The sequence below is a fragment of the Eptatretus burgeri genome, chromosome 18, assembly GCF_056783735.1.
Source record: "Eptatretus burgeri isolate ZD-2024b chromosome 18, Ebu_testis_v1, whole genome shotgun sequence".
Taxonomy (NCBI): Eukaryota; Metazoa; Chordata; class Myxini; order Myxiniformes; family Myxinidae; genus Eptatretus; species Eptatretus burgeri.
In genome coordinates, this window is record NC_140978.1 from 19,209,901 (window position 1) to 19,235,500 (window position 25,600).

At 42.6% G+C, this 25,600-nt stretch overlaps 1 protein-coding gene across 1 annotated transcript in view; it reads left to right on the forward strand.

Moving 5' to 3' along the window:
• Window positions 1-25,600, forward strand: part of LOC147008680 (centrosomal protein of 135 kDa-like) — a 197,590-nt gene that overhangs the window by 97,292 nt on the left and 74,698 nt on the right. Inside the window, exons 11-15 of the mRNA XM_085864556.1 lie at window positions 5,558-5,635; window positions 5,724-5,875; window positions 5,974-6,089; window positions 9,804-9,958; window positions 23,433-23,488. Of these exons, the coding sequence (XP_085720682.1) occupies window positions 5,558-5,635; window positions 5,724-5,875; window positions 5,974-6,089; window positions 9,804-9,958; window positions 23,433-23,488 (557 nt within the window). The remainder of the gene's footprint in view (window positions 1-5,557; window positions 5,636-5,723; window positions 5,876-5,973; window positions 6,090-9,803; window positions 9,959-23,432; window positions 23,489-25,600) is intronic.

Genomic DNA, 25,600 nt, shown 5'->3' on the forward strand with positions numbered 1-25,600 from the left:
AATAGGAAAATAAAAAATCTTACCTCAATAGATAAGAGGTTTGAATCCAGTTCATCAACTTGAAGGTTAAGTTCCATAGAAGACAGAGAGTTTGAGACAAGCACACAGAACACCATTGCCAGCAAGAACAAATGTTTAAAATGGAGCCTGGGTTTGAAGCTTTTATAGAGAAAGACTGGTGGGTGTGGGTTCCTTTGGAAATTCCTGGGGCAAGCCTAGGCAAGCCTTCATTGGGAAATTTTTCAAAACCATAACATCCTGTAATTTTCTAGTGATTTCTTTGTGAGTCAGAGATGAACTGGAAATGATGTAAGAGTGGGCGGGGCTTAGCAAAAGTAGGCGGAGCTTAGGAAAAGTGGGCGTGGCTTAGAAAAAAATACCTTATGAAAAGTGGGCGGAGCTTAGCAAAAGTGGGCGTGGCTTAGAAAAAATACCTTATGAAAAGTGGGCGGAGCTTAGCAAAAGTGGGCGGAGCTTAGGAAAAGTGGGCGTGGCTTAGAAAAAATACCTTATGAAAAGTGGGCGGAGCTTAGCAAAAGTGGGCGGGGCTTAGGAAAAGTGGGCGTGGCTTAGAAAAAATACCTTATGAAAAGTGGGCGGAGCTTAGCAAAAGTGGGCGGAGCTTAGGAAAAGTGGGCGTGGCTTAGAAAATACCTTATGAAAAGTGGGCGGAGCTTAGCAAAAGTGGGCGGGGCTTAGCAAAAGTGGGCGGGGCTTAAAGAAAAGTGGGCGGGGCTTATTGAATACCTTGTGGAAAGTGGGCGGGGCTTAACAAAAGTGGGCGGGGCATAAAGAAAAGTGGGCGAGCTTAACAAAAAATAACCTGTGGCTCAGGAGGTGGTCAAACAAGAGCATTAAGAAGTTTATCATTTCGTAATGGCACAAATGGGGTATCTTAAAAAATATAAAGATTCAAATGTTTTGTTTGTCAATATTTTAGATGGGGATTATTGTGCAAAGAAAATTAAACTATTGAAGGAATTTGAGAATGAACAAATCTTTATAGGTTCAATGAGTGAGCTGTTCAACCCCCAGGTGTTCAATTCAATGAGGTTCAACCCTCCAGTTAAAAAGGGGAGACAAATAAATATACCTTGGGATAAAAAGGGGGTTTATTTTTAAGGAAAAAAAATATAAATCGCTGAAAATCCCCCATTCATTTACATGGGGAAAAGTGAGCCAGAATCAGTATTCTTACCCTACTAATAACCACTGGTGGCCATTTTGAAAAATGGCTGCCACAGCCATCAGCGGCTGAATTTGAGATGGCCCAATATCCAAATCTGTTCATAATATGATAGCCTACTAGTGTGCCAAATTTGGTGCTCTCGTCACAAAATGCACAATTGTTATGCTATATTTAGCTAAGTTGCCCCACTAAGGCTACAGACCGCATGCTGCCTGATTCACTTCCAGAAAAGAAAAAGTTTTTCCAGTTAAGAAGTACTGTATATAAACTCTCATATTTGAACTTTTTCAACCAGTACAAGAATAAAATGATTGCTTTCACTCAATGGTATTAAAAGATTCTCGGATTCGGTTCTTCACCATAAAATAAAAAAATACCAGGGTATTAAAAATAAAATTTATTTTATTTTAAATACCCTGGTATTTTTTACCACACTTTTCGACTCGTATAAAAATAATAGTAATAATAATAATAACTAGCCGAAACCCCGTCACAGACGGATTCCGTTCATTCAACCACCCTCACCAGCTCACCCACACTCGAGGGACATGGACTGGACAGGGCGTGCTTGCCCCCTCCAACTCATCCCCCGCCCCTGCCCCATTCCCCCCTGCCTCCCACCCCCCGCCTTCAGATTGCTTACCCCCGCCCAAAAATTTAATTACCCCGGCTCCGCCCCGGGCCCCCGCCCCCTGTCCACCCCCTCGCACTCAACCCCGCTTAATTCACCCCAGCCCCCGCCCACTCATCCCCTGCCCCATTTCCCCCGTCTCCCGCTTTCAATTTACTTACCCCCGCCCAAAAATTTGCTTACCTTGCCCCCCGCCTCTTCACTCCCTGCCCCCGTCTCTTCATCCCCCGCCCCCGCCTCTTCACTCCCTGCCCCCGTCTCAACGAAAAGTGTTTATTCTGCTTCAGAGTTGAAACTTGACTCTTGCCACGATGTGCGATGCACTCTTACAGGTACGAAGTTTTTTTTCAGTCCAAGTCACAGTACCGAGAAAAACGTGACGCGACCGCTAGGAGGAGCACAAAATTGGTCCTTCAGTATTAATTTATAGAAGATAGAAGATACAATGTTTCTTGTTACATTTTTTGTGTCAAATTCACATGCTGACTCCGCAGAAGAGGGTTTTACATTGCAGACGCTATTTTCGAGGAGTGGAATTACACCTCTCAGCGGTGACGGTCTGTCGACGACAGACGTAATGACGTCAGCGAATGACCAATGATGTCATGACGTCCTGACGCCATTCAGCGGTGACGTCACACGTCGCCATGTAAACGAATGTAAAACGAAAAGTGTTTATTCTGCTTCAGAGTTGAAAGTTGACTATTGCCACTATGTGCGATGCACTCTTACAGGTACGAAGTTTCTTTCTGTCCAGTTCACAGTACCGAGAAAAACGTGACGCGACCACTAGGAGGAGCACAAAATTGGTCCTTCAGTATTAATATATAGATAATATGTTCACTTACGGTGAACTTAATTGTAGGAGGAGGATTTTACCTCAACTGCTCACCTCCACTCATTTGTTCCTCTGTTTTTTCCCCACCTGTGGAATCAACTTCCACCGTCTCTTCAACCTCATTCTTTCCTCCAAGTGTTCAAGACAGCTGTTTACTCCCATCTCAGATTGTCCCCAATCCAACACCATGATCTTTTCTACCCTTAAAAGATCGTGGTTTTGGATAAGGGACAATCTGATTGTGGACAACCCCACCCAAATACCTCCTCCTAATTTTCCAGTTTTTCCTCTTTGCAGTTTCCATCTCCATGCATGCATGTTTTGCATCCTGTTTTTGTCTGTTATGTCACGTTCAGTGTGCTCGCTCTTCCACCAGCCTCGGCTCTGTGTACAAAAAAATAATAATCTAGATACTAAAATGCAATCTCTCAGCACCCAATCAGGATATGATTAATAATTGAAAGATCAAAAACAATTTGATCTTTCCTTCAGCAGATAAGGGCCAAGCTATATATAGTAATGGACGACAATAAAAACGAGATGGGCACTCGGTAGAGCGCATACCTCTGCCAAGCTAATTAGTTTATGTTTTGTATCCCACTGATAGGCCGGACTATGATTCGGATCTGAACTAAAATTTAATTGGCTTGTTCTTGTCACCTAACCAAAGCATCCACCAAGTTTCGTCCAAATCTGTCCCAAAGTTTTTGAGATATCGTGCTATATATTGTTTTACACCTTTCACTCAATGGTGAAGAATCAATTAAAAAATTCTCGGATTCGGTTCTTCACCAATAATCGAATCAATTCTTCGTTGTTAAATACCCAACTTGCCCATCAAGTTTCGTCCGAATCCGTCCAAAACTTTCAGAAATCCTTATATGTGTTGTTTTTGGCCCTATCTCTCAATGGTGAAAAATCACTTTAAAAACGCTCTGATCCAGATCAGGATTTGGATCTTCACCAAAATCTAATCATTTCATCCTTGTTACATACCCAAGCTCAACCAAATTTTGTCAGAACCCATCCACAACTTTTTGAGATATCCTGTTCACAACCAAACAGAGACAGGCAGACAGACATGGGTGAAAACATAACCTCCATCCACCTTTGGTGGTGGAAGTAACCAGAAACTGAGTCATGATCTCACACCTAAACAACGTGAATTAAATAAGATGTGCGAGCAAGTGATATGCTTTTCTTTTCTTTACAGGAGCAAGGAACATGGAAGATCGAGGTAGAGTTGACAGTTTGACAAACACCAAGGGAATGAATAAACAGGAAAATAGGAGCGGGAGGAATGGAAGGAACACTGAAAGTAACAAGTATAGTTAATGGGGTTATAAAGATCATGGGTCAGAATGGGGGATGACAAGAGATGGTGGTTTCTTGAAGTCCTGAAAGGAAGAGTTAGACAGAACAGCCTTTGGAAGGTCATTCCACAGAAGGGAGAAGTGTGGAGTAAAAGTTGAGGTGTGCAGTCAGCCTGGATTTTGGAAGTTTAACCAGAAGAGGGTTGCTGGAATAATGCATGCATCCTGGTTTAGATAGGGAGGGTCAGAAGACTGAGAGTGCTGTGATTGCAATATTGGCGAATAGATAGTGGAAAACAGAGACTGACCATCCTGTCTGTGATGTGGGAGCAACAGACCCTCTGCTTTGCCTCCATCACAGGAGATTCCAATACTATTGAGAGCTTTTGATTCCACAGAGATAGATGTGATGCTGGGGACCAACCAATAGTTGAGAACAGCACTCCATTGAGCTACAGACAAAGGCCTTGTAGACTATGAGTAGCTCTGAATTTCCAAGGAGAGACTTGGATCAATGGAAGATTCCTAGTCTGTGGCTGGCTTTGGAGGCCAGCTTTGCTTTGTGGTTAGCACAGGAAAGGTCATGGATGAGGCCGAGATGTTCAAAAGACTGAACCTCCATCAGTGGGTAACCAAGGAAATAGAGAGGTGGGTTAGTTTGACAAACCTTCTGGAGCAATAGGATGACACTGATATTTTTCCAGGATTGAAGGACATGTTCCATATATCAGAGCAGTAAGACTGCAACATAAATAAGGCATTAACACCCAGATTATGTGATCCACCAGTGATTCACAAACAAATTGTTGCATTTATGTCAACTGTATTATCCAGACTATCTGACTCATGTCCAGCACATATATTGCAAGTTGAGAGCAGCATGACACTGCTTTGATGTCCTGAATGACATATTCTCACTGTAATTACCCCCTTCCTGCTGTGACCGATCACAAGGTGGCCAAGTGGAAAGCCCTTTGTGATTACATAGTTTACTTTACAATGACTTGAGCAGTGATCAGCTTTTTGATATGCAAGCATGCATAGTTATGAACCTGACCTTAACAGTGTTCCCTTGCTTATTGTGTCCAATGTTGGTTCCACGGCCCAACCTTTCAGAACGTCGCCATTTTCCCTGTCTCCCCACTCTTCAATGAGCCTCGATTTTTGTATTAAAAAAACATTTGTTCGAAAACCCTGTATATTTCTATACAGAGAGAACATCACACATATGTCATGGTACAAAGCGAAATTGCAATGGCAGAGCTCTGCAGCTTTCCTAACTCTTGGCGATAATGCACAGTTCTAATTGATTGGGTGCTGGATACTAAATTGGGGAAAGAGAGCAGATGGGAGAGAATTTGGAACATTTGCGCTCACATTTTTACAACTGGATGTATGCAGATTTTGGCTCACATTTTTACAACCGAATGAACAGGAAATGCAGGAGAATGTAAGGGTCTGTGGCTTGCATCCTGATTGAGGATTTATGAACTGAGGAAGGAAGTTCCACAAGTGAGAAGAGAGGAATAAAGGAGTGTGGGTGATCTTTGCTTTAGATATTCATTCCATGTTGGCTTTTGCTGCAGATACTGCAAGATACTGGAGCAAAGGAGCGAGCACGCTTAGAGCAAAAGCTCGAGGACATGAAGAACAATATACTAACGGTAAAGATTTCGTTGTTGGTATTTTATCATCACCCACTTCACATTGCTGTTTGTTGGAAATTATTCACTGCACCACATATGCTTGCAGGTGGATTTGGAGCGTTCGGAGCTAAGTAAGCACATGGAGAATCTTTCAGACTCTGAGGCTCGCCTGGCGAAGCAGTTAGCACATGAACGTGAAGCACGAGTGCAATGTGACATTGAGTTGGCGCAGCACACATCTGAGCTCTCCGTACTTCGGTAAATGCTTGAACAGACTGTCCAGCTCTGCACACGTATGGTCGTGACCCTCTTTTCATTCACATGCCATTTGTTACCCCACCCACATCTAATTTAAGATTGTCGCAGAAACAAACTGAGGATTCATTGAAAGGTGCTCAACAGCAGCTGTCACTATATGCTGAGGAATGTCAGTCAATCCACAACATCATCGATCACAGAGAAGAGACACTGGGTATATTATGCAGTGTGTGTGTATGTATATGTATATATATATATATATATATATATATATATATATATATATATATATATATATATATATATATATATATATATATATATACATATTTCTTGAGCTGTTTCTTTCTTTACAATGTAGAAAATGATTTGTGCAGCATTGATTCCAAAACATACAATAAACAATTACATAGTGTGTTAACTGACCATAATGGTCTGCTTTTTCAGGCTGGCCAAAATTTTCAAGCAGAACGTTCAGGGGTTAATTGTTCATTCAGAAATTTTTGCGCATAGACGTTTTTAATTGTTTAAATTAAAAATAAATTGCATCATAATTTAACAATTGCTACTTTGGTGCACTTTCCTTCACGTAAAACATTTTGCCTTTAATTAACATATTTGCTCGATCCCTGGCCTGGAACACTCTTCCAGGTAACCAATATTGAAGTGGCATGTAGTATTGCTCAAAAGGATTGTTAAGAAAGTAGATGGGGGTGGAGGGGGTTTGTCAGACAGCCTTTTCAGAGAGATAGTGAGAGTGTGACATTTATCAGGATTGAAAGACACTTTCCAAGTGTTTGACCAGCTTGTAAAAATTTTTTCAAGGTTTGAAGAGAGGGAAGAGGCTGCAGCCTGCCTGTCTGAAGGATGAGGGATGTCAAGGCAGAGAGTGGAGTTATCAGAAAATATATAAAGAGCATTTTCCAGAGTCAAGAGAGATCACTGATGAAGACCAGGAATAGGACTGGGCCCAGCACACTGCCGTTGGATACCACAGCCTTGACAGGGAGAGGCGATGAAAGAATTCCATTGAGTGCCACACGTTGGCTGCTAGAGTAGAGGAAGTCAGAAAGGCATGTGTGGAGTTGGCCTTGGATGCCATAGGCAGACAGTTTGTGGAGCAACACAGGTTGTCAGACTGTATCAAAAGCTTGAGATATGGCCCAGAACTCATGTCTGATATTGAGGGTATCCATCCATTGTTGGGTGAGGAGAAGCAGCATGTCCAAGGTGGAGTGTAAGGTCAGTACAGGAACAGTGAAAATTGAGTTATTGATGTGAAGTGCAACTCCACTGCCGGGGCGTGGATGAGGCCTATCAAATTGGAGGAGACAGTAACCGGGGAGCGACATGAAGGGGTCTGGAACATCCTGTGGTAGGAAGCTTCATTTAAACAGATGATGTCTGGTTTATCGGCAGCGGCCTGTATTTATAGAGCTGCCTGGTTAGAGCGGAAACCTCGGATGTTTTAGGGGGAAGGTTGGAGTGCAGGGATGGTTTGAGTGTGTGGAGTGTGGGGGAATGTTTGAGTGTGTGGGCTGTGGGTAAAAGTTTGACTGTGTAGGTGTGGAGGAAGGTTTTAGAGGGTGAGGTGTGGGGGAACCATTTAGGGGGTGGGTGAGGAGGGATGCAGAAAAGGGGGACATAAAGCTTTGAGAGGTTGGGGTGGGGGGGGACTGGTTACTTTTCCTGATTCAATATTCCCAATTTTGACAGACGGACAGAGATAAAGATCATGTAATGGGGGATTAGAACGCTTGTTATATGCATGGAGAAATGCTGCGCTGTTTGAGTGTGGGTGGAGGGGGGGAGTGATGGGGGTGGGGTGGGGGGAGTGATGGGGATGGGGGTGGAGAAGGTTTTTGGACGATGCGCAGAGCAGACATAAACCTCAGAAAAATAATCCTTTTGAAGAAGAAGAAGTCGTATATCATGGTGAAGAAACAACATGTTTGTGAAGGAGGTTCTTTGGAGTGAGGAAAGGGCATAGAATAATGTTGGGGAGGTAGAAGAAAGATATAATACCAGGAAAGAAGGAAACAAAACGAGGAACACGGAAACAGAATTTTCACACTTTCTATCCGCGGATAGGCCTTGTCAAGCCTTGAACAATACGAAACGAAACAAAAGCAAAACAAGGAACTAATTAACATGATACAACAGCAACACCAAGACCAAACAGAATAACATAAAACACGACAAATCCGCTTTGGAAAACTCAGTTTTACAAGGTGGAAATGAAGAGCTCAGATTTTCACCACATATGCAGAAAACCCCAAAACTTCGGTCAATTACCTGTAATCCGAGCTTACCTTTAATCTGAGCTTAATCTAGGAGTTGTACATATTGTTACGGCTGTGGAAATTTGCAATACACCAGAAAGGTCCTCAGGTTAGATATATCGATAAGTTTATGTGTAGTTAGTCCACACCCGTTGTTTAGAGGGAATATGTGTGATTCATCTGGGCTGCGACGCTTTGTGTTAGCCATTTTTCTTTACCTGTCATTATTTTGGAACAACCACGCCATCTCAACAACCACGCCATCTCAGCAACCACGCCATCTCAACAACCATGCCATCCACACCACAACGCCACTAAAGGAGCAACGAAACCAGCCCCACCCCAATTTCTCCTCCAGTAAACAAGTTTGACGGTTGGAAACCAGCCCCACCCCAATTTCTCCTCTGGTAAACAATTTTGACGGTTGGAAACCAGCCCCACCTCAATTTCTCCTCCGGTAAACAATTTTGACGGTTGGAAACCAACTCCCGCCACAATTTCTCTGGAATGTTCCTCCCCCCACCCACGCGCCGTGAAGGGCGGGGCGGGCGCAGGAGAAATAAAAGGGCAAGAGGAGCGCCTGGAAAAGAGCGCGGATAACAGAGACTTGGGGCAGTCGTGTGGAAGTCTTGGTCGTCGTGGTCTTGGTCCAAGTCTGTCGTGGTTCAAGTCTTCGTCGTAGACAGACTTGGGGCAGTCGGGTGGAAGTCTTGTCCTAGTGGCCGTGGGGAGAAGGCGTCACGACCTGCCCACCGTTGCAAGGCCTGAGATCAGGCATGGCTACGCTAGTTGCCGTGGGGACGAGACGTCGCGACCTGCCCACTGTCGCACCACGAGGGTGCGGGTAAGACCCTTCGGTCTCGTGGGCCTTTTCGGTCATCCACGGCCCACGACCGGACCCCATCTACCCCCTTGCCTGTGAGGGAGGTCTTTCTTTGTTTTCGTATGCATGCTGTAGCGCCGTGTCCTGCCAAGTAGAAACTGTGTAAGTGCTTGTAAATAATAATTATAGTCGGTCGTATTGCTTTTGCATTCTATTTTTTGCTTCTATATTGCATGACTGCCTTGCTTGTGTTGTGTGTGTAATTGAAATAAATGTGCTTGTGTGAAACGTATCCCGTTCGTTGCGTCCTTTCCCCATTGGAAGTGGCATCTTGTATCGTGGAATAAGTAGTGGGTTTTGAACGCCCGGTAAACAGAATCACATCCGTCGAGGTCGGCGATAACACCGCTCGGTTATCACTGTAGCACGGAACGGACCGCTTAAGCGGTTCGTGTCCTCGGCCGACCTGCGGCGAGGTACGATCGCCTGGTCGACCACTCGTGCAGGTACTTAGGTAGGTCGAATTTGGCGAGCAACCCTATCCTGCGCGGGTGGGCAATTGGCACGATCGTGGTGAGGTTAAACCCCCACCCGTGACTGGCTCCTGGCGGTAGTTCCAGGAGGGTCACGACTGAATTGTCCGTCCGGTGGGCGATGCGGCTGCCATTAGAGGTACGCGGCCGATGGCACGCCAGGCGGGCCAGAATTAGCAACAATATGTTCAACTTCATTCATTTTCATATAGTTTCCTTTGTGCAAACCTCACTGAAGCATATTGCTATTTCTCACAGTGAGCATGTCAAATGGTGTGTGGTGTGTGCAGCAGAGGCAACCCGTCAGGTTCAACACTTGCATAAAGAGATGGCCTCACTCCGAGAAGCTTTGGCGAAGATGGACAAGGAGAATGATGACCTGCAGGAAGCAGTGGATTGTAAAACAGAAAGACTTGCAACATTGGAAAATGCACTTTCTCTCAAGGTTATTTTTTGATTATGTGATTGCCATGCTCTTGTTCTTTTTATATTTTGTTGTTTGGTTATTGACGTTTCTTGTTGAGAAATGAATTTTCATATTTGATGACAATTGTGTCGGTGACAAAGTACAACAATGAAAATAATTATTTGCACAACATGAAACTAAATAATCAATCAAACAATTTTATCATCCTTTTCATTTCAAAGGAAAATCTCAAAAGTCCTGTGCAAATGAAGGATAACTTTATATAAAAGGAGAACTTTTAAAAGGTAAATGTGAAAAATCTGATTTTAAGAGAGTTTTGAGAACTATCATTGATGTGACTGCAAATTTTAAACGTCATCCAGTTCCCTGGTGGAGGGGCATATAAGAAGAATACGCGATCGACAAAATCTTCATACACGGAACTACTGGGAGATTCCCGTCGTTAGACGATGGCTTTATTTCTTCTAGGGGCAAAATGTTACTTGTGATTCAGTGAAATATAAGCAGAAAACAGTCACAGCAAAAAAAAAAAACGTTTTTTTACTGGGAGTCTGGGAATACTTTCACACTTCTGGCAATATTTGAGGATTTGATTAAAGTGGTCATATGTGTGAGCTTGTTGAACTACGAGTTTGACTTTGGCATTCTGAATAAGCTCTCCATGGCTTGAGAGAAGAAGCAGGTAAGCCGGCTAGCAGGGTGTTGTAGTAATCAAAGCACAACCTTATTAAAGCATGAACAAAAGTTTCACTGTTGGGTTTAAAGATATTTTAGGATTGATGAGTTGCCAAGGACCGGCTTGTCAGTCTTTTCTGCATTGAGTTTTAAAAAGTTAATGGCCATTCAGGTTTGAATTTCAGAGACAGGAATTCAGAGCTTTAGAAGATAGCACATCTTTTGTTTCAATGGACAGGTCGATCTGTGTATCATCAGCGGAGCAATAAAGCTGATATTTTGATTGTGTAAAGATGTACCGAGTCAGATGCACATATAAATATGAGAATGGAGAGATCCTTGGGAAAGCATGAACAGATAGAGGAAATTTCTGTCTCTCAAATGCAGGATTATCTTTTGTTGTTTCGTGACCAAGAGTCAGATATTTTATCGACTTCCTCTTGATGTTTTTATCACCATTTTTAATGTCTCCTACTAAAACAGCATTTGAAAATCAATTATGTAAACGTTTTTGCTCTTTTCATGATTATTATGTCGAAACAGCAACAAAGAACACATTTCCTGAAAAAGAAATCCACATGGTGCCAAACCTGATTATGCATGTGTACGTCTGTCTGCGTGTATTTGGAAATATCGAGAAAACCACCTTTTTCAGGGAATTGATAATTTGAGCAATAATTTCAGAGTTGCAATTCGATGGATTCGATGGATAGATGGATTGCCGAAAAATAATTTGCAACATTATATATATATATATATATATATCGAACTGTGGGTGTGTGTGTGTGTGTGTGTATGCATTCATCTGTCTTCCGTTTACAGCAGCCGCTTCCTGCACTGCATTTGAAAAGCTGTGCATGCAGGCAAAGCTCAACATTCACTTTTCAATTGACGGGAGATCAAGCATGAATTTATGTTAACAATGTTGATGAATTGATGATGTTGATGCCATTTGATGATGATGCCAAATATTATTTTGATGATGCAAATGATGCAAAATTTTGATGTGGTGATGAAAATATTTTATTTCACAAGTAAGATATTTTGCCCTCTTTTTAGACAAATTGAACCTCCACCACCCAATATTCCAACACCATTTCACTGTGTACGGTACAAGTAGCTGAGAGCTTCGGCTCTGAGTGAAACCAAGAGTGCAACACAATTTACCTTTTTATTTAAAGTCCATGAAATAATTTAAATTGATAAGATTAACTTTAACTTTTAATATCACTGGGGATGGATACTTTTGCGTGGCTTCTACTTTTGTTTTTTACTTGCGAAAATCGAAGATTTTTCAATATAATGGTTGGTCGCGTGTGTTATTCTGTCTGTTTGGAACTTGTGAAATCGAAGATTCACAAATACTTGGTTGATCCAGTCTGTGAGCCTGTCTGTCTGTCTGTCTTTATTTGTCTGTCTGGATGAAATTCTTCTACAGGCTACAATTTTAAAGTGATCTTCACAAAACTTCACCAAATGGTAGAGTTGGTCATAAGAAAGAAGCCCATTAATATTGAGGTCAAAAGGTCAACATAGGCCAAAGGTCAACAACTTTGTCAAATTTCTAAAATCATCAATTTTCATCCGATTGACTTGAACTTTGAAGAGGATCTGCACATCAGGTCAGTGACTTCAACCACCAATTATTTTTGAGGTTAATATAGGTCAGAAGGTCAACATAGGCCAAAGCTCAACATTCAACAACTTCGGTGTAATTTCTAAAATCCTCAATTTTCATCTGCTTGACTTAATTTGAACAGGATTTGTATATCAGGTCACTGAATCCAATCACCAATTATTTTTGAGGTCATGGTGCTGAACGGTGACCTTGGTGCTGAAACGTAAACTTCCGTCCCAATTTCAGCTTTCTTCCAGAGACAGATTCTTCCAGAGACAGACTACATGATACACATTTAAATAGAGAATTTGTGTCCCCCTCCTGCCCTCCCCTAAAGACCACTGCCAAAGATTAAAAAAAAAATACCCCTATACAGTAATTGGGGTCATGCTGATCCTATGCAGAAAGTCGAATGGATCTAATCGAGCCAGAACTGGAGGAGGAGTAGTGCGATAAACAAACACACACACACACAAACACGGGTCCATGAATTATAGTAAGGATTGTCAATTTTCTTGGGATTGAGTTGAAATTTGAAGAGGATTTACATATTTGGTCATTGGATTCAACCATAAATTATTTTTGAGGTCAACATTGGCAAAAAGGTCAACTCAGGTGGAATTACAAAAATCCTCCATTTCCATCCGATTAACGTGAAATTTTAAGAGGATCTGCATATTTGGTCACTGAATTCAACCACCAATTATTTTAAGGTCAACATAGGCCAAAAGGTCAACACAGTCCAAATTTCTAAAATTGTCAATCTTCATCCGATTGACGTGAAATTTGAAGAGGATGTGCATATTTGGTCATTTAATTCAACCACCGATTATTTTTAAGGTCAATTTTTTTTAAACTTATTTTTCAAGTATTGTACTCTGCACGATGTCTTTCTTGTTTAGTTTGTTTATTTAAGGCCACAACTGCATCCATAAAAATGTTGATATGCCGTATTTACAGGCTGACAGCATGTAAACTGACCTCGCTGCAGTTCTGAAGTAGTTTTGAAGAAAACGTAACTTAGTTTGTACCTCGCTGGTAGCTTGCACCTGTTGCAACATTTGAGCTTTGGGAGTAACCGCTGAAATCTATCAATCCGGAATCTTCCTGACATCTTTAATCTTCGGTCCTTTCTAACTTCTCTCTACTTTTTCACATTTCTTTTTATACATTCTAATTCTTGCTTTTTCTTTTCTTTCCCCCCCCCCCATTTTTCTCTCTTTTATCCACTTTTTACCCCTCAGCCCGAATTGGCTAACAGGTATTGTCGTCATAGGCGTTGTCCGGGTGTCTGTCAACTTTTGGTTTCCGTCAATTTCGAGGAGAACGCCTTGTCCGATTTAAATCCATTTTTGCAGTGTGTGTTGGGACTGGGTAGAGGAAGGTTCCTTTCCATAATCAGTGCGATGCGATATCCAATATGGCGGCTAGGGCAGCCATCTTGAATTTGGTTTCCGGACAATAACTTGAGAACGGCTTGACTTATTGATTTCATTTTTGTGTGATATAATGGGGGTGTTTTGAGGAAGGTTCCTTTCAATATTCAGCGCAATCCGATATCCAATATGGCGGCTAGGGCAGCCATGTTGAATTTGGTTTCCAGACAATAACTTGAGAACGGCTTGACTTATTCATTTCATTTTTGTGTGATATAATGGGGGTGTTTTGAGGAAGGTTCCTTTCGATATTCAGCGCAATCTGATATTCAATATGGCGGCTAGAGCAGCCATCTTGAATTTGGTTTCTGGACAATAACTTGAGAACGGCTTCACACATTGATTTTATTCTGGCGAGGTATAATGGGTTGAGTAGAGGAAGGTTCCTTTCCAAAATGCGCATGCTGCGATTTTCACTGTGGCTGCCACGGCAGCCATCTTGAAATTGGTTTCCGTCAATTTTGAGAACGCCTTGTCCGATTAAATCCATTTTTCTGGGTATGTTGGGGTTGAGTAGAAGAAGGTTCCTTTCGAAAATGGGCATGCTGTGATTTTCAATATGGCCACCATCTTGAAATTGGTTTGCGTCAAGGGGCTGAGGGGTTACGCCCGCTTTGCGGTGCTATTTTTATTTACTTGGGTTTCTTCTGATAATTCCAATGCAGTGTTTGGTCTTTTATTTGATTATATAGTCCATGAACTATGCATTGTTATTCCTCTTACCAGAGGAGAAGGTATTATATTCTATTTTTTGAATAAGGCTCACTTGGCTCTGCCTGGATGGGTTTTGAGGTTAGAAGAGCTGCAGCTGAAACCCGAATCCGATCCAGGTTCCTCCTGATGACTTCATCTTTGCTTTTTCCTTGTTCGGGTTCCTTTTGATGACTCTAATGCAGGACTGTACCTATTTGGTCTTCCATTTGATCAGAATTGAATTTATTTTAATCCCATTCTAAATTCAATTGAATAATAACAAGAAGACGACGTTGTGCAGAGCACGACACTTGTAAAATTCATAAAACAAATTTGAGCTCAAAAATAAATGGTGGTTGAATTCAATGACCAAATGTGCAATCCTCTTCAAATTTCACGTCAATCAGATGAAAATTTAGGATTTTAGAAATGCCACCTTAGTTGTTAATCTTAGGCCAATGTTGACCTTTAGCCAATGTTGACCTTCTGACATCAAAAATAATTGGCTTCTTGCTTATGACAAATTCTACCATGTGGTGAAGTTTCGTAAATATCGGTTTAAAATTGTGACCGAATGACAGACAAACAGACAGACAGAATAACAAAATCGACTGACCAATATACTTGAAAAATCTTAGATTTTTCAAGTAATAAACGTCATGGGTCAGGGTCAAGTGTCCGTTCAAGGCGGGGTTGCATCAAAGCGGGATGTCTCGTTACTGCCAGCAGTTAAAAGTGGCAGTTCTCGTTATGTCTATTATTAATTACTTAACACACCAGTACACAAAAACCACACAAAACAAGTCCTGGTGAGGGTCTGTAATCTCTGAGTGCTCTTTTTCTTGTTTCACTTTGTTATAATTTGTTTTTGGCATTTAGGCTCAAAGTTTGGAATTTGTTTCTCGAAAAATGACTTCAAGCATTTTTCTTAGTCATAACATTTTAGATTTCATATTATTGAATGATCGATGTCTATTTTTTTGGTCAGTTTGATATCGATTTTCATTTTGAGTATCGAATCCTGCCCCTAATGGAGTATGTGCATGCATGCATGTGTATCCAAGTGAGGCCTTAAAAAAAATTGAATTGCAAATTCTCTCTGGTCTGCACCAGGAATTAGCCTGGAATTTTAACCCGTATTATCAGGTTGTCTCCCCAACCTTTATGGAAGTAATAAGCCTTTATTGTACATTTTGATAGCTGACACCATTTGTAGCTGGTGCTGACATGGTGCTGACATAGACCTCACTTTCTTTATTAGTTCCCGGCTAGTTTCACCGAAGGGGACTATAACTTTGCTCTCCATCTGTCCATTTGTCCTACCTGTGGTTTTTTTTCAGACTTTTTTCCCCATACCCTTTTACATGTTGTTGAACCCCACTATTCGCAGATTTGCTATTCGCAGACCCCGTGTTTTCGCGGGTCATAAAGTGTGACCTGCTTCAACATTCTCACTTCGCATATTTGCCGGTTTTAAAAAATTATTATTATTTTATTATTTTTGTTTATTTATTTATTTATTTTACACTCAGGACTGCTCTCCAATATCCAGGAATAGAAAATTGGAGATCAGCCAAGATCACAGCATTACATTAAAAGGTGCATAAACAGATCCCCCTAACTACAGCCCAATTAGCTTACTATACTTCTAATCATCAGCAAGGTCATGGAATCCATCATCGCACTAGTTGATATAAAATCATTCCTTTTCTCCAACAACCTTATTTCGATCATCAATTCATATTCAGAACTGGTCACTCTACCTTGGACATGCTGCTTCTACCTTTCCAATAATGCGGGAGGCCCTCAATATTAGACACGAGATCAGGGCTGTCTCTCTGGACATATCTTGAGCTTTTGATGCAGTCTGACATCCTGCCTTGCTCTCCAAACTGTCTGCTTATGGAATCCAAGGCCAACTCCACTCTTGGATTACTGACTTCCTCCACTCTCGTAGACAACATGTGGCTCTCAACGGAACCCTTTTATATCCTTTTCCTGTCCAAGCTGGAATACTTTCCCCAATGCATTGTTCTTGGCTCCATATTATTCCTCATCTTCAATGATTTCAATGACTCTATGGAAAATCCTCTTTATATCTTTGCTGATGACTCCACTCCCTGCTATGACATCTGTCATCCTTCTGACAGATAGGCAGCAGTCTCTCCCCTCTCCTCAGACCTTGACAAAAATCACAAACTGGTTAAACATAATTTTGCTGATGCATGTATCCATGTACATCCCTTGTTTGGCTGTCTCCAACTACTTTCTCCCTCCACCCTGCTGTTGGTGTTTCCCCCTTCTCCTGCTGTTCCCCTTGTTATGTTGTGGCCTGATTTGCTGTGTTTAATCACTCTTTCAGGAGCCTAGACCATGTTTAAAAAATATTAAAAAACAATTTTCAAACAATGCCCCAACATTCACGGATTTCACATGAGAAGCATTTTTCAGGAACGCATCCCACACGAATAGCAGGGTCCGATAGTATCCGACTGAAACTTGGTACATGGCTTTATTATGATGAGCTACAGAACATGTTTGAATTTCAGGGTGTTTCTTGAATTTCTCACAGAGTTATGCCCTCTTCGGACTTGGTAAACATCACATCAGTGGGGGACATGTATAGCAAAGCAATTCTCGCTCTTGCTTATTCTGAAATTCTGGGAGACTGATACTGCCCAGATCAAAATCATTCTCAACCGTGCTGGGTCTTGGGAGGTTTCTGCATCTACAGGTTACCATCAACGGGCTCTTCTTTATGTAACGAATAATTCCTGGTGGTTTATCAACTGATATGATGACAAGTAAAAAAAAAATAATAATAACTCACGTTGAGACCCCATCATACTTTATAGTCTATGAATCCTGTTGCCACCTTCCACTGCTGTTACTGTGATAATACCAGGAAAAGAAATCTAATGGAAACTGATCATAAGATTGAGACAAAGGGGTACTTTTTTTTCTTTGCAGGAGTAAAGCTCATGGAAGAGTAATGGAGAATTCAAGGGAATGAACACACGGGGAAAGAGGAGAGGGAGGAGGGGAGGAAACACTGAAACTAGCAAGTAAGATGGTTGGGTTAGGAAAGGTTTATGGGGTACTAAATATCATGGGTCAGAACTAGGGATGACAAGAGATGGCAGTCCATTGCTTGTGAGGAAGTCTCGGAGGGAAGAGTGAGACAGAATTGCTTGCAAGAGTTGGCAGTACATTCCACAGACGGGAGAAGCGGTTTTGGCTTCCGGTTCCGGTTTTGAGCGGCAAGAGGTCTCCTTCGGGGCTCCCTGCTGACATTCTCAAAGTTAAGTTCCGGTTGTTATTTGTCCCGTTTTAACTGTTTAATTTTCTCACCTACATGTTAATGTGTGTTCCTAGTTCGGTTTTGTTTCAAAAATCGTGCTATTTTGTGAGTATTTATGTCGACGTTCTTACTTGGTGTTTGAGGCCTAGTCCTAGGTTTGAGGCCTACCGGTTCCACTCGGTGTTCGATCGTTTTTTTTTTTGTTTGTTTTTTCTCCCCATTACCTTCAATTTCTATCCTCCCCATTACCTTCAATTTTCATCCTTCCCACTTTCCAAACATCCCCCATTCTCCCAACTAATCTCTTTCTTATCTCAAAAAAAAAAAAAATAAAATAAAAAAAAATATACCCAACAACAACAACAACACGCTCACCTTCTCCCGATTCTGCTACTTCTTCTTCCTCTTAACTTCCTCCTCGTCTTCCTCGATTTCTTTTTTTTTTACACTTCCATGACCTAATCTGTTGAACTCTCTCATACATTAATATTAACAACAAAAACGATCTTATAATGCTTCATCTTCCTCTCTCACACATGTGGTACTCTTTACTGTTTCACAATGCACTTCTCTTCTGCTATTTTAACAGACTGCTCTCATTTCGACCTCTCCTTCATTCCTTGCCTAAAAAATCCAACTATTACAGCGCTTCTTCTCTCCATGCTCTGAATTCGCCTTCATTGCATCCATCAAGAATTGTGTTAAATCGCATCTCTGACCTAAAACTTTTAAAAACCACAGTTTGCCATGGATGCTCGCTTTCCATCAACCATTCTTTTTTTCCAACTTCAGTGCCAACTCACCCCCCTCACCCCTCACTCTCACTCTCAAAGCAACCATCCCACTCTTCTCCCTCCAAGCCTCCCTCTCACCTCTTTCAAAATTCCCCCCTCACCTTTCTCCCACCTTTCTCATCCCCCTCACTCTTCCTTCTCTAAGTTGCCCCCTCTCATCCACCAACCTGCCTCCCTCCACTGCACCCTCTCACCTCCATCTCTTCACTCCACCTCCTCAAATCCTCAACTGCCATCTTCCTTGTCTCTTGTCCCCCCTCTCTCCCAGCACCACAGAGCCTTTTCTCCTCCTCATTCGGCCCCCTCCCCTCCCTATTCTGCCATACCCCACACCCCTTCCGCCACCCTCCTTACCTCCCCCCTCGTCCCTCGTCCTACCCTCCCCCGCCCCCTCCACCTCCTGCACCCAAAGCCTCCTCCCCTACCTCTTCATTAAAAGTGTGGACCTCAAATATCCGGGGCCTTCGCTCAAACCTTTCAGATCTTTCCATACAGGTTGCCACTGACAAACCAGACATCATCTGCCTCACAGAAACTTTCCTCTCCCAAGACGTGTCTGACTCCCAAGTATCACTCCCTGGTTACTCCCTCTTACGGTATGACAGACCTGAGCCTCGTCCTGGTGGAGGTGTTGCTCTCTTCATCAAAGACTCTATTCCTCACTCTCCCTGCACTGCTCTCACTCCCCCACACCCCCAGGAATACCTCTGGCTTGAGGCTTCCCCTCCACTCCCACCTCATGTTTATATGTGTACTGTACCGTCCACCGAACAGTGATGACTCCATCTACACCTCACTCTCCGAAAACATGGACCATCTTCTATCTTCTCATCCAAACTCTCTCTTCCTCTTATGTGGCGACTTCAATTGTCATCACGCCAGTTGGCTAGGTGTGGGTACCTCTCTCACCTGCCATGGGACATCAGCAAAAGCTTTCTGTGACTCATTGGGACTGACTCAATCGGTCAACTTCCCGACCCGGATCTCAACCAATGGTATTCCATCTCTTCTGGATCTGATTTTGACAAATTTCCCTGACAATATCTGCTGCTCTTCCTTCGCTCCAATTGGTTCTTCTGACCACGTCCTTATTAAAGTGGACATCTCTCTGGCTGTTATCAGAGAACCACCTCACCGCCGTCGAGTCTGGCATTTCACTCAAGCCGACTGGCAGGGTCTTGAGCAGCCATCAAACTTACAGACTGGTCTCCTATCACTACTTTCTCAAACATCAACTCATCCTGGGAATTCTTTCAAAGAAACTTGCTCTCCCTCATGCACAGATTTATCCCCTCTCGTGTTCAGTTGTCTTACCCTTCCTCCCGCCCTTGGTTTACTGAAGCTTGTGGTGAGGCAGTTGTCCTGAAACAACTTGCCTTTGCCTCATGGAAAGCAAACCCAACTGAGGAGCAATCTCAGTTCTTTCCACAAAGCTCGGAACAAGTGTGTATCTACCCTCAGGAGAGCCAGAAAACAACATCTTTCTCATCTCAAGTCTGAACTCTCAAACCTCTCTCCCTCCTCAAAATCCTGGTGGCGTTTAATCAAATCTGTTTCTGGTGTATGTTCCCCCTCCATCCCCTCCCTTACCTCAAATGGCCGCACTGCTGATTCCACTCGTGATAAAGCTGAATGTCTAAACTCGGTGTTTGCAGCTAAATCTTGTGTCCTAAACCCATCACTATCTCTACCCACTTTACCCAGTCGCACCCAACTGTCCCTGGACTCTGTATCCTTTTCTCCTGACAAGGTGGAGAGCTTGCTTTCAAACCTCGAGTCAGATTCTGCAACCGGTCCAGACGGCATCAGCCCACGTGTCCTCAAAGCCTGCTCTTCTGCTCTTGCTCACCCTCTCTCTGTTCTATTCACCCTCTCATTTTCCCAAGGTCATCTGCCATCTGCTTGGAAATCTGCTAACATCACTGCCCTGCATAAAAAAGGTGCAAAAACAGATCCCTGTAACTACAGACCAATCAGCCTTCTCCCAATCATCAGCAAGGTTATGGAATCCATCATTGCTTCAGACATGAAATCCTTCCTCTTCTCCAATGGCTTGATTTCCAATCATCAATTTGGTTTCAGACCAGGTCACTCTACCCTGGATATGCTGCTACTGCTCTCCCATCAATGGATGGAGGTCCTCAATGCCAGACAGGAAATCCGAGCCGTATCCCTGGACATATCACGTGCTTTTGACACAGTCTGGCACCCTGCCCTACTCACCAAACTCTCTTCCCATGGTATTCAAGGCCATCTCCACTCATGGCTCGCAGACTTCCTCTCCTGTCGCAGTCAATTGCGTGTGCCCCTAAATGGAGTTCTTTCATCCCCTCTTCCTGTGCAGGCTGGAGTTCCTCAAGGTAGCGTTCTGGGCCCTGTTCTTTTTCTGGTTTTCATCAATGATCTCTCGGACTCTCTGGAAAATCCTCTATTTCTCTTTGCCGACGACTCCACCCTCTGCCGTACCATCTGTCATCCCTCAGACCGGCAAGCAGCAGCTTCTTCGCTCACTGCAGATCTGGATAAAATCACAAACTGGTCCAACACGTGGAACATGTCTTTCAATCCACACAAATCTCACACTCTCACTATGTCTCTTCGAAAGGACCGTTTACAAAACCCCCCATCCACTTTCTCAACAATCCTCTGGAAGAAGTCTTTTCTTTCAAGCTTCTGGGTCTCACTATCTGCCATGACCTTTCCTGGGAAAGTCACATTTCCAACCTTGCCTCAAAAGCCAGTCGCCGACTGAGAATCCTCCGTCGTGCAAAGTCCTTCCTCGGCCCTCTTGAGCTCCTGACTACTTACAAAGCTTTTGTCCGTAGCCTGATGGAGTACTGCTCTCCCCTCTGGGCTGGTGCTCCTGCCTCCCACCTTTCTCGACTTCACGCTGTCGAAACCAGGGCTTTTAAGATCATTGGCATCTCCCGCAATGAAGCTGAGTCTTTGGGCCTCTCACTCAATCACCGCAGGTTGGTCGGTGGTCTTTCTGTCTTCTACCGACTCCTCTCCAGCCTTGCCCCCCTGCTCTCTCTGCGATTTGTCCCAACCACATTTCCACAGGGCGCTCAAGGTCCGCCAACAACCCCTTCTGGTAAAACTACCAAAATCACGAATCACTGCTCATCTTCACTCTTTCATTCCTCTTTTTTCCCGCCTTTGGAATAAACTTCCTCACTCTATTCTTTCCCATTCTTCCCTCCAGGCTTTCAAAACAGCTGTTCACCACCACCTCTTATCTTCCCCCATCCAAATCCTCGATCTTTTCTACCCCCGATAATCCACCCAAGCCCACTTCCTTCAATTCTCCTGCTTTCCTTCCTGAAAGTCCCTGTAATGTCCATCTTCTCCTCGCCATGTTCCCCGTCCCATCCCCATCCCTCTCCCTTCCACAGTTCACCTGTGTCTGTTCCCCAATGTTTTGTCCCTTCCACTCCCACCCCTCTTGTCTCATGCCTCCTTGCTGTGAGTTGTGTGTTAGCTCTCATACGAGCCTCGACCAAGGTATACAAAAAAAAAAAAAAAAAAAAAAAAAGCGAGGAATAGAAAAGGTGATATCTGCAGACAGACTGGATTTTGGAAGTTTAACCAGCAGGGGATTACAAGAAGAATGCATGCATCCTGGAGTTGCTGAGAGTCGGAGGACTGAGATAGCAGAGGGAGCAATGTTGGAGACTAGATGATATAAAACAGAGAGACCACCAGCCTATCTGCGATGTGACAGCAACAAACTCATCACAGGAGATTCCAATAATTTTGAAAGCTTTAGATTCTACAGAATTCAGGAGAGACAGATGTAATGCTGGGGTGCCAGCCCAATGTGTACAGTAGAGTCGTACTCCTCTGAGCTATGGACAAAGGTCTTTTAGACGGTGAGTAGTTCTGATTTTCCAAGGAAAGACTTGGATGGACGGAAGATGCCCAGTTTGCAGCCAGCTTTACAAGTCAGTTTTGCTTTATGATCAGCCCAGAAAAGATCATGGCTGATGGTGAGGCTACAAGTTCAAGTAAAAAAAAAAACTTTTTCCATAAGATAACCAAGGAGATAGCTGGGTTCGTTTGGGTGAGACTTCCAGAGCGATATGGTGAGACTAAGATTTTTTTCGTAGGGATGGGGTACTGCACAAACAATATGGAGTCATCTGCAAAAAGGAAGAGAGAGTTCTCTTGAGCATCTGAGGGGTCATTTAATTGTTTGAGCAATACGATGGCACAAAACAGTGCCATAGAGGGAACTTCAGTCTCCATTGAGAGAGGGAAGAAGAGGGTTCCATTGATAGTAACACATTGACTGTATGAGGGGAGGATGTCATAAATAAAGGGTTGGAGGTGGCCTTCTATGTATGCCACAGGCACAGAGCACTTGGCAAGCTAACGGGAGACAACTGTGTTGAATGCCCAATATATGTCCAGGAATACAGTTCCACCCTCTTGTTTGAGATTGAGGACCCCCAAACATTGCTGAGGGAGGAGCAGAAGCATGTCGAGTTGAGTGACTGGGACAGAACATCTAAATTGTGCCTTTTAAAATGTCACAAGGTGTAGAAATAAGTGTTAATTCAAAAATAACCAAGGGCATTTGAATAAAAAATGACAAGATTCTTCTTTTTCTTGCGCATCGCAGCTTGGCTGCCGGGTCGCTATCATTTTGTTGGGGCATGACTATGCCGCTGATGGTGTGCCCCTTATACCAGTACACTGGTACTCATTTCACCGACCTCGGAAAGATGACAGGCTGAGTAAACCCCCACCTGGTGTTAATTCAGTGGCCAATGGGGGTCACTCAGGACCCTAAGATCCTAAACCAGCCACCCTAACCACTAAGCCAACACCAGGCTTAATTACAAGATGACATTTGATTTTATACATGTTGAGGGATAAATCAAGACTTGCATGAAGGGCAGTAATAGTAGTTTTATACATTTGAACATGTCACCTTCATAACATCCATCTCCATAATGGTGCTGTTTTTCAGGAAAAGACTGTGTCTGAGATGAAGCAAACTATTAAGGAACTTGAGAAGTATATCGAGTAAGTTATTATTTTTTTTCTTTTGAACACCATTCTTACATAGCTTATTATTGACATTTTGATTATTTGAATGACAGTTTGAGTCGAGGATTAAATGGCAGTGCTGTGTAATGGACATGTCTACAAGGTAAAGTGCTTATCGCTTAATATATTATCATATAAAGTGGTGTATGATTAAAGTTATTCATATGCAGTAATACTTTTAAATGAAAGTAATACTTATACAAGTTTGAATAAGGATATTGCATTGCTGTGTTCACTGACTGTCTCGCCACAACTTTGAGGTTGTGGGTTCCTTGATGTTGAAAATCTACTGATGTGGATCTGTAACCGGGGTTGTGGATCTGCCGTTTGGAGAGGTTCTGGGCTGAAAGGATCGAAACCTCGATGAAAAACGGTTCCCAGGTGATGATCCGAGCAATTGTGTCATCGGTCAAGTGCTTATAGGTTAAGTTTATAACTTCAAATAAAATAACTTTTCTAAGTACTTACCAGTAGTGTGTGTGTGTGTGTGTGTGTGTGTGTGTGTGTGTGTGTGTGTGTGTGTGTGTGTGTGTGTGTGTGTGTGTGTGTGTGTGTGTGTGTGTGTGTGTGTGTGTGTGTGTGTGACCTTTTTGCTCATCACAGAGCATTGCACCTCATTTTCATGCTGCCATGTAGTTTATGAATGTACGCTGGTGCAATTGTATTCCTCATGAAACCCTAAACTTGATCTGAACCTCCACCACGTTTTGCATATGTTATATATTAACTGTGATCAAACAATACAAACTTTTGATTGATCATTGCCAGACAATATGCAAACGTGTATTAATTTGCAAGGGGGGCATTGAATTCAAGGTGTGTTTATTACCCTATTTCTGCTTTCATGCTTATATTGACATTTTGTTTCGGTGACCATTTCTCAACAGCAGTTTTCAGCAGACACATTAGTTGATGGCACTAATTGCTCATGTATGCTTCAGTGTTTAAGCTAACAATCACACCTGTATTCTATGACTTTATAGTGATAGAGATTTATACATGTAAGGATACACAAAGAGACTTGTGCACCGGAGGAAAAGGCTACCTGATGCATTTCCCTGCGCTTTGTTGACAACCCATTGCCTTGATCTTATCAATTTACTTTTGTCTATGTGCAAACTCCTTTATTACCCTTGCCGAACGAGAGGGTATTGAATTTGGGTCTGTTTGGCTGTTTGTCTGTCTGTCTGTTTGTCTGCACAGAACGTTCGTGTTTTTCTCCACAACCACTTGTCGGATTGAGAAGAATTTTTCACCATTGGTGCGACTACTCATGTAGAATGTTTTAATGATAATTATGACATCATAGGTCACGTGATGTGGCAGCCATTTTGGGAAAACGAAAAAAAACTTTGGACCTCTATCTCTGAAACTGCACCAAGGAAAAAAATTGAAACTTGTCACATAGCAAGTATTCCTCATGGAGAATGTGATTTTTTGTTAATGACATCATAGGTGCCTTCGTTATGATGTCGTAATTGCGTATGTAGAACACTACATCCGATCAGTATGAACATTTTTGAGGGTCATCTAGGGATAAAATGGTCCCAAAAAAGAAATGAATGACATCATCAGTCACTTGATTTGGCAGCCATATTGTTTTTGTTTTTTTAAACCTTCAAAAATCTTCTTCCCTTAAATGGCTGAACAGATCAAGGCAAAACTTTACACATATGACCACCTATCCATAAGGAACAAAAGGTTCACACATATGATGTCATAGGTCACATGGTTTGGCAGCCATATTGCATTTACCCAAAAACATAAAAAAAATCTTCTTCTCCAGAACAGCTGGACAGAATGATGGGAAACTTCACAAAAATGTTCCTCAAGGCATTTTTGTAAAGTTGTTAAGGAATAATTGATGTCACATGGTTTGGCAGCCATATTGGATTTTAAAAAGTATTAAATAATGTTTTCTCTGGAACTGCTTAATCAATCGATGTGAAGCGTCACAATTGTGATCTAGTAGTGATGGGAAATACATGTTTTAAATTTCAACTTGATCAGACACATGGTCTGGCAGCCAGAATTTTTTTGATGTGTGTTTTTTGTGGTGTTTGTTTTTTTGAATAAGGTTCACTTGGC